Source organism: Macrosteles quadrilineatus, unplaced genomic scaffold (genome assembly GCF_028750875.1).
Source record: "Macrosteles quadrilineatus isolate MER2022 unplaced genomic scaffold, UCM_ALF_1.0 Scaffold_5__1_contigs__length_97177068, whole genome shotgun sequence".
Lineage (NCBI taxonomy): Eukaryota > Metazoa > Arthropoda > Insecta > Hemiptera > Cicadellidae > Macrosteles > Macrosteles quadrilineatus.
In genome coordinates this window covers 31971205-31984527 of record NW_026542598.1, presented here as the reverse complement: position 1 = coordinate 31984527, position 13323 = coordinate 31971205, and the positions used below count along the sequence as shown (strand labels likewise).

The 13323-nt window shown below is 33.0% G+C and overlaps 2 protein-coding genes across 3 annotated transcripts in view; one reads left to right on the top strand and one right to left on the bottom strand.

Annotated features, from left to right (window-relative positions):
• Positions 1-885: 885 nt before the first annotated feature.
• Positions 886-13323, bottom strand: part of LOC128994565 (uncharacterized) — a 33868-nt gene continuing 21430 nt past the window's right edge. The window contains exons 9-15 of one of the 2 annotated variants that reach the window (XM_054419211.1): positions 13129-13280; positions 12641-12717; positions 11940-12031; positions 10880-10952; positions 9095-9236; positions 8009-8790; positions 886-959 (exon numbers count right to left, since the gene is read on the bottom strand). In XM_054419211.1, the coding sequence (XP_054275186.1) occupies positions 8609-8790; positions 9095-9236; positions 10880-10952; positions 11940-12031; positions 12641-12717; positions 13129-13280 (718 nt within the window). In that variant the 3' untranslated portion in view covers positions 886-959; positions 8009-8608. Of the gene's footprint in view, positions 960-7803; positions 8791-9094; positions 9237-10879; positions 10953-11939; positions 12032-12640; positions 12718-13128; positions 13281-13323 lie in introns of those variants that run through there. The other variant, XM_054419210.1, reaches the window with a different exon arrangement.
• On the top strand, positions 2421-4697 carry LOC128994566 (uncharacterized). The gene is made up of 2 exons (XM_054419212.1): positions 2421-2545; positions 3125-4697. Exon 2 carries the CDS (start codon positions 3148-3150, stop codon positions 4351-4353), a length of 1206 nt encoding a protein of 401 aa, XP_054275187.1. The 5' UTR covers positions 2421-2545; positions 3125-3147; the 3' UTR covers positions 4354-4697.

Sequence of the window (13323 nt, the reverse complement as noted above, 5' to 3'; positions counted from 1 at the left end):
CGGGACCTACAGTATATCAGCCCGGCACGCTAACCAATAGACCACCGAGGCCGATGGCTGTTGAACGTTTTGTTACGGTAATGGCGTTCCCTCAGCTAATAAGAAGATCTCAGCTGTCATCGTAGCCTCTTCTATACCTCCCCTGAGTAAATACCCAGTTTTTACCTTTCTTCTGCGTCTCTTTATTACCACAAGATCGGCAACTTGGTTTTGTTCCATGAGACTGCGAGATAGATTTTCTATTCTTCGTAGTTGGCCCCAGTCCCAGTCAATGGTTCCATAATTGACTAACCAACACTAAGGGAGTATGTTTTAAAGGGAGTATGTTTTATCTATTGTTTTATCTATAATTCTATCAATAACTTCTGTAGGATCAAATTTGGATATATTCACCATCCATACGATATATAATCTAGACGGCCTTATTAAACCTTATTAAAACTGCACGCTAAATGTTTATAGCTGACCTATAATTTTGCAAAATTATGTAATTTTAAGAAGATATTCATCAGCATATAGCGGGCAATTTCAATAATATTATGTAAACCCCACCGACAATGTAGCATGACAATACTATGTGTATTTATTGTAAAAATTGTGTACACCGTATGAATAAACTTAGGACAAAAAATGCATCCATGTTATATTAATTAATATATAGATTAAGCCAGTTTCGATTGTGATTTCCTTTATTTAAATTTTAAATTACGTTAAAAGCCCAATCATCAAGGGCAACTCGGCAACTCTATGGTTGTTGTAGCACGCCCAATGGACTGGCACTGTAGGGACACTCTTCAGCTGACGGAGAGGATGAGTATGAGCTTCTTTTATAAAAGATGGCATTGGATTGGAGGGTTGCAATATCAGCTGGGTATCTGGACCATTGCCGGCCAATCTTCAAGAACCTCAGGGTGGTAACAGTTTGTGTATAACCAACACGTGCTCGTAATTAATTTCACCTAAAAGATAGTTCAGAGTCAGACTACCTCCTAGGGGCTCACCCTAGGAGAGAGAGAAGTGCATCAAACAAGGAAGGTCCGAAACATTGACTTCCCTCGTCACTGCAGTTTTAGCGGCACCTTGAGTAGTTTTATCCATGCTCGATGAGTGTCAACCCACTGCCTACTTGTGTGTGGGAGATGGGTCCGAATTTTTAAGAAGGTGCTAAAAATGTCTTTTTGAACTCCCTAAGATAATTATATAAGAGAATTAATAAGATATATAAGTGTAATAAGATATATAAGAATTAATTAATACCAATTCGTTAATTAGAGCCAAGTTTTTAAATTTAAAGTTGTAAATATTGTATATTACTATTATAAAAATTACCACCTAGGGTATCCATGGCCTTGGGAGTAAGTAAGAAAATATTGTAAACTAGCTGATTTTGGCGCAATAATCCATCAGACTAGTTCTGGCAACGAGTTCTCCGGAGAGCTCAAGTAAAAAGGTCCCAGTTTTGAACCCTCAACAAATTACTGCCTTTTTACAAAACGCAATGTCAACCTTCTGATAATCCAGTTAGCACTATCGGATATCCATCTAATTAATGTGATCAATCTGAATATAACCCCCCCCCCAATCTGAATATAAGTTGCTTCACATTGGAATGTTATTTTATAGGGCAGAGGAAAACTGTTCGGTATAATAGTAGGCTGATTAACACAAGTAAGCTTAATCCAGGCTATGGTCTTTTAACTATAGCATTGTTTTACATGCTAAAAACCTACTGGGTTCTCCTATTCCTAACACAGAAAAGGGGGAAGGATCAAGAAGGTAAGGATGTGTAATATATAGCCGTCAATTTACGCCTCTCTTACTCTACTCTTGCTATAATCATAGACTAACCAACACAAGGGTTATGTTTTATCTATGCTATAATACTATTTTATGAAGAAAACAGCGTTTATTACTCGTTCTTAGAATGGAATTATTATTTACAAATTGGCTTGTCCAAGTATACAATTTATGATAGTGTAGAATTTTAGATTGGCAAACCTTTTCCTGGTGCGAGTGGTGCGCATTGCGCAAGTATGAAATGAGATGCAGATGCAGTGATGTTCGCGAAAGCCGACTTTCTCTGTCTTGCGATACAAATCGAAGACAAACATCGTTATCAGTAATTGATATCGTAAAGAAAAAGAACGTAAAATCTAATCGGGACTTCCCACTATAGAGGGGTTGGGGTTGGTGAAATCAGGGTTATTAAATTATACTCATAAGAGTAACTTACCACTGAACTGAAAGTAATTGAAAACTATACAGATAAAAAGGCATTGTTTTTAAAATACCTTCCGAAATATCTATCTATCGATCTTAGCGATATTTCAAACCACACAACTATCGAGTTTATTTTAGTTTTATTGTTCCTGTGCACGCAATTCGATCTCAGAAATAAAAATAACACTCCCAAAGACGTGTTTGATTTGATAGGTTATTTTAAGTTGCATTAAAAACACTTTATTTTCACTCTTGTTTTTATAAGTCGAAGGGTTCCAAGCAGCGGCGTGATTTACCAAAAGTAAACTACGGTTCGTTCATAAAGGCAAGTAATATAAATTCTTGTGGGTGAGCCCATTAACAGGATGCAAAATAATTATATGTAATTTCCCTTTTCAAATATTTAAGAATCAAGTTAGTTTGAAGAATAAAATTGATCGTCAACCAAATGTCTATTGATTTTTGTAACTACTTTAAATGGTAATACAGAGAAAACAGATTGTTTTTGTCTGCAAAGCTATTATGAACAAGTTACATTTTACCTTAGATTTTATCATTGGGAAGTTTTTGACCTGAATTTCAAATTTAAAATATGGAGAAAAAAGTGTGTTTGCACTGTAATTTTTGGAGCAATGTGTTTTTTAAGATCAAACTTGTAATACATGGAGCATGTAAAATCCTCATTAAAAGAGAGCACTCATTGGAAAATGACACTGTTATTTTAAAAGTTTACATTTATTATTTAAAATTCCTAAGAAATTAATAAAATTTAACAATTTATTAAATAGCAAACACTTAACACTTTCGCCCCAAAATGTTGACATGGTTATGTCAGTGGATAAACTCAGTTGAAAGTGAATTCAGAAATATGATATCATTGTAAATGAAGCTTTTGTTTTGATAGGTTTTGAGCTACCGACAAAACCAATGATTGAAGTGCTACCGGTGGAACTTGTGGAAGAGATTCTTTTATACTTGACTGTTATAGACGTATACAACTTCTTTCAAGCATTTGACAAAAATCACCATTTACTTTCTGAACATTTCTGGAGAAAAATATGTTTAGGCGAAGATTTTCTTAAAGTTTACAACCGCTTGGAATGGTTTGAGTGTTTTGAGATAGGTATGAACAAAAGACTCGGTAAGGTTGATCACTGTTGTGAGCCTCCTGTTGGGAAACTGGAGCACGTTTATTCATCCTCGATAGTTGTGAGAGACGATGCATACAATGTTTACAGTTTAAAAGGCGGAGGCAGTTTTGAATTAGTCCAGAGCATATCATCGCCCACAATGTACTTTAAGGATGAATTTGTTTTTACTCAGACGGAACAACAAACCACATTGTACCGACATAACTGGGAATCAAATCAGTTTGATGTTTGTGCGACAATCGAGGAAACTTTAGATGTGATTGGGATATCAAATAAATATTTTGTGATGTTTCAATCAAAAAAGAAGCTCATAAAAATCCACTATTTAAGTAACAACAAGTATACTACTTTGCCGTTACCAGAAGATGTGAAATTCATCATTGAAAAAATATTACACAATGATAACATTGTTATATCGGCAGTTACATTCAATGATGGATATAGAATCAAAACGTACGACATATCTCAATCCAAATGGGTGTTGGATTTGAAATGTTTCACCAGCACCGGTATAACTAACGATCCCAACGTTTGGGTTGGTGACAACTTCATAGCGTGTTGTGACGCCTCTTATCGTTTACGGGGTATTTATTTTGGACCATTCAAAGTTTGGAATATACAGGGTGAAAAAGTGATTGAAGCTGAAATCGACCCGTCAAATCAACATTATCTCCGCTGTTTCTTCAAAGAAAAACATATCTTGCTTACCACATCGGATAACTGCATTAAAGTTTTTAACAGTTCAGGGAATAATAAGTCGAGTATCCAATTCAAAACAACTTTTCAAGACATTAAACTGAGCACAGGTAATTTACTGTTTGTAATGATAAATGATAATCCATTAGTTGAGATTTACAATTGGAAAACCTCTTGCTATTTGTACAGTTTGTCCTTGACTTACATTTGCAATAATTCTTTACTCAGTGAAAATCTATACTGTCCATACAACAACAATAAATATGAAGTGTTTAGATTTTTGTAAAAAGAGTAGATATGCTTTAACTTATTTTGTAGGATTTCAGGAGTTATCTTTTAAATTATTATTGGGATTTAAATAAGTTCCCTTCTCCAAATGTTGAAAATAAAAGCCCTGGTCCAGGTCCTCTATAAAACCATTTTTACTAGGCAAAAATCAAAGTTGGGGCTAAAAATTGAATGAACTCTGTTAGGCAAAGTAAACCAAAGATAGTCAAAAATAATAATTGTAAGATAAAAATCCACACTTTTTAAGAAACATGGGGGTAAAACTAATTTATAATCCAGCCAGTATATTTAAGCAATGAGGAATAAATTACAATGATGTCCAAAAAAAGGTGAAAACAATGAAACCATCAAATACAAAATTGTATATACATTTATTTATAATTTTAAAATAAATCTCTAGTGAAATAAATCAGGTTTCAGTTTTCAATATTTCAGTTTCTTCTTCCTCTTTGAACTCTTGATACAAATTAAGTAATATCAAATCTAAAGTGTGCTTAAGCTAACATTAGATTTTACACACATAAACTGACAGTTGTTCAATGATATAACAAAATACATAACATATCATAGCACATTAAATACATCTGAGGGTATATGTTTTGAGATGTCAAGTTACAGTTAAATGACAGAGCTGGATGATTAAAAAACTTAAAGTAAAAATCAAATCTTAATTTTTAAGTAAAGATTTTACAAAAATCTTGCGAGAACATGGCAAAATACATTATTAAAATTTCATAAACATCCCATCAAAATAAACCTGCTGTAGCTAATTTTCTTTTCAAATTAATGTAGATATTAGATGAATAAACAACACAGTGTGTTATTGAAATAATTATACAGACTGTCCCAAAAGTCCCGGACCGGTTTAATATTTTCTAAACGACAACAGATAAATCAATAAGATTTTGCACATCAACACCACACTTAAAAATCTACTTTTTTAAGGAACTATCAATTTTCTGACATATCATGGGGACGTCCCGCAAGGAGTCAAAAGGAAATCTTAAATAGAAGCATAGGTTGACATGCACATCAAATTAAAGACCTTTACTAGTAAATTACAATGCCGTAAATTCAAGCTCAAAAGAACGCCTGAGTAAAAAATAAAGATTTCTTGAACCTGCCATTTTGAATCTTTGAACGACTACCATTTTTTACTCAGGCGTTCTTTTGAGCTTGAATTTACGGCATTGTAATCTACTAGTGAAGACCTTTAATTTGATGTGCATATCGACCTATGCTTACGTTAACAATTTTTTTCCGATTCCTAGGGCTGTGCCCCAAATGCAAATTAAATGAATCTTTAAACCACTGTCATTCTTGACTTGGTTGTCCGTTCGAGTTCAAATTTGTGGCATTATATTCTGCTAGTAAAGACCTTTAATTTGATGTACATGTCAACCTATGCTTCTATTTAAGATTTCCTTCTGACTCCTTGCGGGACGTCCCCATGATGTGACAGAAAATTGATATTTCCTTAAAAAAGTAGATTTTTAGGTGTGGTGTACCAAATCTTATTGATTTATCTGTTGTTGTTTAGAAAATACTAAACCGGTCCGGGACTTTTGGGACAGTCTGTATATTATTCCCCCTATACATATGGAGCATCATTTTTATTAAAATTTTCAAGTTTCAGTTTTGGGTGGAAATATATTGAAGCATTGTTATGTGTCTAATGGCAAAGCTGACAAACTCCCTAATGAATGTTTGTCACCCTTATGAATCAGCTGAAGACAATTTAAATTATAGTTACAGTTCATGTTGAGGGTGTGTTTTTGTAAACTATTTGTTTCTTGTTATTTTAAAACAAGTTTAATAACCAAATAAAACCGTCTAATTAATTATAAACAACAGCTCGTCCTCTGGTTTTACAACTTGGTTTTGCACAAATCATAAAATCAACCCTAAATTAAAAGAAAAAAACCTATTGTTGATAAAAGTACCTAACATGAAATACTTAAAATACCTACTTTGTATGGTCATCATTTCATTGAAAAGTATTAAAGTAAATTAAAAAAAAAAAAAAAACAAGTTCCTTTCAGATTTTCAATATTATGGGAACGGGAAGTATATTTGTACCATTCAAAGTTAAAGCCAAACCTTGGTTGGAAGATAAAACAGGTCGGGGAGTAAGAGGAGCATAAAGCTAGAGTCAGATGAGAGGAAAAAGATCAGAAAAGTAAAACCTTGTAAAACCTAATAAACTAGTTTATGTAAGGTAAAAATTGTATACTTCATCCCTAAGGCACAAAGTGAGCTTAAGTCCAATCACCGAGACAAAGCTAAGTTGAAAAATGTGCTATTGTTGAAAAGACACTTTAGCCACGTTTAAGAACTATATTTGTTAACAGACTGTACCATTTATTAAGCTAATTAATTTTAAATACAAGGATTATGTACATGAATAGCACCCAAGGGTTTTTCTTTATTGGTTAGCTAATAAACAAACTGCTATCTTAACTTAGATGCAAAATGTATTACTCCACCAAAATAAAATACTCAATTCAAACTCAATATATGAGTACAGCAGGTTAATGAACATGGTGGTACAGTAGAGCCACGCTATTCCGACCGTGCCATCGCCTAATCCGTCACAATGTTATGGCACAGCAGTAGTAGTAGTAACTAACACAGCTACCATGATATTTCGTGACCATTTCTCAAAGTCATTTGGGGATCATCACAATCTACTACACTTCTGGAAAACATTTGTTTATCACCCTTGATGATGGACCATCGTTTCCGCAATCACAGGAACATTTATCATCCTCTGCGATCGTGGCAAAATATCATTCATCACCCAAAATCAAGGATATCATCATCGTCTTCAACAATCACGGAAACTCCGTTATTAGAGGAAAATCTGCGATCACAGCAAATTCCTCAATATCTACTGTAGTAAAGGAAACATCATCGTTTCCTGCGATCATGCAAAATATTGAACAACGAGGACATCATGATTGTCTTCCTTGATCACGTGTGATCGACAAATGTCAGTTAAACAATAAATTTGGTCATTTAATATGCTCCTTGGATAATACAACCTTTTCACTGGTACAACCATGGTCCCAGTCCCGTATTTGACTGATTAGCGGGGTTGTACTGTAGCAAGTCTTATTTTGTATAATGTAAGTTGGTACTTTGACAAAGATTTTTTGAGCCATGTTTGTTTATAATTTTTTTTTCTAAACAACTAAAACATGATTAAGTCCTAACTACTGTACAGCCTAAGAAACAGTAAGTAGTATAAGAAAATGGTTTTACTAACCAACCAAAAGAATAAAGTACAAACTCTCTTTTCAGGCACAAAAAAAAACGTAAATATACAAACAAGTTTGAGCATAACACAGTAAAACAAAATTGATAACTTGTTTTTTACAAACACTACCTAAGTTCACAAGGACCTATTTATTGAGAAACTAGCAGTTGACTGTTTAATAGCATGTTTTAATCACCAAATCATCAAAATAGTATATTTCACCACTAGAACCTAAAGTGACTCGCTTTGACAAGAGCTTAAGTTGAACTAATAAAAAAATGTGCGAGTGTCGAAAATACACATTAGGCCTGTGTGACAAACTATATTTTATGCCATACTGCACCATTCTTTTGGCTAAATAATTCACAAAATGTAACTTTTGTAAGTGGTTTACCTTTATAAATTAGCTCCAAAAATGGTGTAATTCTTGTTTTGAGACCATAGAGAGAAAAAGAAGCAATCGTAGCCTCGCATTGAAAACAGCTGGTTTTGCTGCAGTAGGTTGAAAAAAATAAAAAACTAGTTTTGGGGTATAGTTTAAAAAAATGTAACGATAATAAACAAAGCTAATATACAGGTTGAAAAGTAATTGTGAAACTCCTTACTGCAAAAGTGGAGAGAGCATTAAAAATATGATATTAATTAAAGAAAAAGATAAATCAATCTTTGACAAAATGTTGATAAAAACATAAAACCTAAAAACCTAGGCCCTTGTGCTCTATGTTACACCCTTATACACATATTAAGTTTTAAAATGGATATACAAATATATAAAACCTTTAAACGACATAGTTGTAAACATTTATCACTTGTAACATAGGGCAAGTGCAATATTATCACATAATGTATAATAAACTACAAAATCTGCAGGTTATTACATGAAAAAACACAAGTACAACATTATAACATATTGTATAATAAACTGCAAAATCTGCAGACTGTCAAATACTTACTAAAGTGTATAAAGTGTAAAGTGTATTAATCACACAGACAGTTAACTCGCAGGCTGTGTACGTGTTGGTGTAGAGAAGTGCAAGTGTGAGTTGCCGCTGTCGTCTGTGTGGTAGCCCGTGTCTTGACTTGCCGGTTGAGACGAAGAGTCTATATCACTTCCAGTTGCAGCTGTAGAGTTTACCGACTCTCTACGCCTCACTGTCTTCGTTTCATTAGAATTTCCTTTAAAAAGCGTTACGAATAAATTATCAGTTTGCTTAATAACTATAGACAATGTTAAGCAATTTTGTGTGTTGTAGCAAGCTGGAATAAAGTTTGAAAGCGTATAAATAATTGGTTGATCTAATATATAGAGTTCACTTAATAAAAGTTATCATGTACTAGAACGTCAATGATCAGGATTAATTTGGACCACCAACAGCAACACTCTTGTACTAGAAGAGGCTATGCTATTACCCAACATTTAATGTATTGCATTTTTGTAATCATAAGACTTTATCAACATAGGCTAGGACAAATAGTTTACCAATAAAGATGTTATGTAGAGTTTTCTTGCAGGACACCAAACAATGTTTTTTCACGTTGGAAGTAAAGTTGTCGACGACAGGCGACATTTCAGGGGAGGAAAACTCCTGTTGTTTGCCCAAAGGAGTAAAGTGTCTTGCTCTCTGTGAATGAAGAATAATAATTTTAATTTTACAACCAGACTATAAAAAGTAAAGTTTGTAAAATAACACTTTTACCCACAATATCTTTCTAGGGGTATAGCTTAATAACATGTTTGAGGTTAATTGAGAACAAAGCTGTAGCTGATACAGGGTGTGGCAAAAAAACGATCTATTTTATGCAGCCCACTGTTCAGTTCGGCGACAGATCGTAGAGTGGTTGGGGTAGGCTTGTTGGAAAGCCTACACGATGCTATTATCTGTGGTCACACGATACATTCAACCATCCTGACTAACTGTAATTGGATTAACCGTATTGCGGCGCAATGGACACGTTCCAGGAACAATAAGTAAAATTAAATGCAGACAGACACGGCCGTAATTCCCAACACAAGTGAATGTTTTTTTATCAAACTGTAAGTAAATGTTATTGGCAGAGTCTTTTTCTCTGAAGAAGCACAGTAGGATATAAAGAAACCATAAATCACTGTCTCCAGCCACCCACTCAACATCATAGACCCCTCTCCTGTTATCTCCCCTGGTACATTTGTAATAAAATGCTCCACTTGCAGACAAAACTATCTTACAAAACATGAAAGTATAATCAAAAAGAGATGTTTCTTTGTTAAAAAACACAGATGTTACAGATTATTTTGAGGGAAAAGTTTATTGACAGTAGTTTGTTTCTTGTATTTTATTTGATCTTAAAGACTATGCATATTCTTTGTATTTACATGTGTCATTGTGTTCAAATACGTGTGTTATTCTTTGTGACTCCTATCAAATACAATGTTGAGGTGTTTTTATGTCATACAGTGAAACCTTGATAACAAGACCCTTGATAACAAGTGTAATTTTTAAATCCCCTAGAATTTATTTTACCCCTAATCACTTGTTATTGCAAACCTCGATAAGAAATCAACCTTGATAAAAAGTTTTATTTAATAATCCCCATGAGAGTCTTGTTATCAAGGTTCTACTGTATAAATAATATTAACTACCATAGTTTAGTACTGTTATATTTTAATACCACTTCTTCTTCAATAGTATTAAACAAATGTTTCTGTGAATGGGAAATCTCAACTCTACTTTATCCCGGATAATCGGGAGTTGAGTGTATGGTATCATGTGTTTGGTATCTATCACTTAGGTAAACAAAAAGACATAATGGAGCATGCAAGGGCTTTTAGTCCAATTAAGTATTAGTAGAACATGCGAGATAAAGAAGGTAGCATCACTTGGCTACCATTCACTGGAGCTTTGATTATTGTTTGTCCTCAGAGGTGTAAAGATACGAAGACAAAAGAACGTTTTCTATGAATGTTACTATTCCTTAAATCAAAATACAATGTTAAAAATTTCAGGAACTATAACAGACAAGCAGGTGAGAAGACCATTGAAGTTCGCAGCTAATACAGGATAAGGTAATTTTATCTCAAATGTATATTTGACAGGCCCAATATTTTGCCAGGGAACATCTGACAAACAAACTCATCAATACCAAAAGTCATCTTAAATGCTAGAATAAAGCTGGAAGATATATGCAGTCATAGTTCAAACAGATATAAATAAATTACAGTAAATGTTTATTTGATCCGCTTTAGCCCAAGAGAAATAGATTGAAGGGTTGATGTGTCCAAACTTACATTGTCATTGGACAGAGGTGACGACCCAGCTTTCCACACGTCTTTGGTTAAAGGACTAGAATTCATTTCGAACCTGTAAAATAAGTGTATTAGTTTTAGCGTTTTAGATAATATTGTTTACAAGCCTATAGTATGCATACACTTGTTTACATCACTAATACCTTTTGCCTACTGATAGAACTAGATACTCCATCTCCATTGTTGTAGTTGTCACAATTTTTAAAATCAAAATGGACATAGTTGAAGTGATCCACTGACAAATGGAACTGATGTAAATTACTTATTTCTGCCACGTATGCAAATTTTTCAAACAAGTCTACGATGACTTATTATTGTAAGCTATAGGATGCTAAAACAAACATGTATTATGTCACATCAACTATGTCAGTAGATAACAAAAAAATAAGGTAGAACTACGTTGCACACAACTACGTTCTTTTTCAATAACTTCTTCATCGTATGTGTTATTAAATTACCTGAAAGTACAAAAATATGTCTAATAACACTTGTAATAGTATATATTGTTGACTCACAAGACGGTAAATAAATATAAAAGATGGTAAAGATTCGCCTATTGGGTCTGGTTATGATTTGAGTGACTAATAGATATATCGATCACCACTTGCCATCTTTTATAGCCTATGTATTTACCGTCTTGTGAGTCAACAGTATAAGTGTAAATATATTATTAGAAGTGTTATTAGACATAATTTTGTCCTTACAGGTTCTTTTTGAATAAAAAAAATGGCAACGACTGATCGATATAGGTGAGATGTCTACTTTAGTACAATGGCCAATGCTAATGACGATACATCTTCTTTTGTTCAAGGGAAGGCTCTAGGCTATGATTTTGAATTGCAGAATAAAGAGGATAACAGCTAGCATACTTTTGAAGAAGTACAGATTCTCTTCCTCTACTTTTGACAAAGGCCCTCATGGGACAAAGTATTAAAGGACAAAATATTAAATAACAAAGTGTACAAAAACCAGCTACTTACTGTCTAGTGTGGCAAAAATAGATTTTATCACAATTTTTAACAAATAAAAATACATCACTTACCTCACAGGTGACGGAGGTTCATCTTCAGTGTGGAAGAATAATTTGCGTCTAAGATTGCACTGACTTAGGTTGAACTCGTCTGCCTCAAAATACTATAAAATAGAAGATTTTAATAATTTTTTTTCCACTTGTGGCCTAAAAAGTTGTCAAAGGCAAAATTTTACTGAAGAAAATAAAAATATCTTTTATTGTTTTATTACATTTATGCAGTTAATATGATTAGAGTTAAAATTGTACTTCTTCCACAATCATTCACAGCTCCATTTCATAAAACATTAAAAGTGACCTCTAAAAAATTCAAAGCTCACAAATTTCTAATATATAATAAAAAATAAACTATTCACACACTTCAGTTCATTTTTTGTTAAAAGTGTGTGAATAGTATTGGCAATACTACGGAGAAACTATAATATATAATACACATAATTATAAAAGTTTGTCAAAAAATTATCTTTCAAATAATCTTTTTGCACCTTTTACGATCATGTATAGGCTAAGCAAACTACATTGTGAGTATTAATACTTTTTGGTATTTTTATCAAGACTCGCTTAGAGGTGCCAAATAAGGTGATTGTCTAACTGCTTAAAATGGATTGTTTTTCGCAATCAGTGTTAGCTTACAAACTTGTATAACAGATAAACTTATATCTAAATGAATAAGTTTAACGCTAACCTATAACTTAATTTCAGAATGTACATACCTTGAAATATGATCTCAAACTGTCTTCTAATTCTAATGGTAAATTTTCAGGTAACGATAAATTTGTTTGTGTGGCACCTGGAAACAAAAATCCACCACAAAATTATTAATCTTGGTTGCAATGATAACTTTAAAATCAAAATCATAAATTAAACTATGTCACAAAGTTGTGTAACTATTTTTAAATAGTTCATAGAAAAAGCGAAAACGAAATCGCCAATTTTTATTTCAGTCTGATCTAACAGTAAACTTAACAGACAAGATAACAATGATGATATTTCTCACACTTTTGTCACATCAGAAAATGAGATTTTGGAATCCTTTGACTGTATGTATTGAAGATAATTAAATTAAAATTTTGAGCTAAAACGTACCATAACTTGGTTTGGTCTCTTAAAAAGCCATTTTATATCAGCAAAGACTATTTTTGAGGGTAAACAATAAATCATTTCACTCCAAACAAAACATTGAACAATTTAGCTGACTTACTTGTTTTCAAATTCATTGATTTGTTTACATTAACTTTTCTTGGTGTGGAGGCTGCTGCTCCCGTATGATAGTTATTTTTCAAAATTTCAACAATACTAGTAGATTTAGGTATATCATCAGGACTTAACACAACATGTGTTTCATTAAAATACCTGAAAAGTCAATGAAAATTAAATGAAGAGTCTATAGTCTAAT

Bases quoted from the DNA above. Each gene is read 5' to 3' on its own strand.
- LOC128994566 (XM_054419212.1), top strand. From the start codon at position 3,148: ATGATTGAAGTGCTACCGGTGGAACTTGTGGAAGAGATTCTTTTATAC.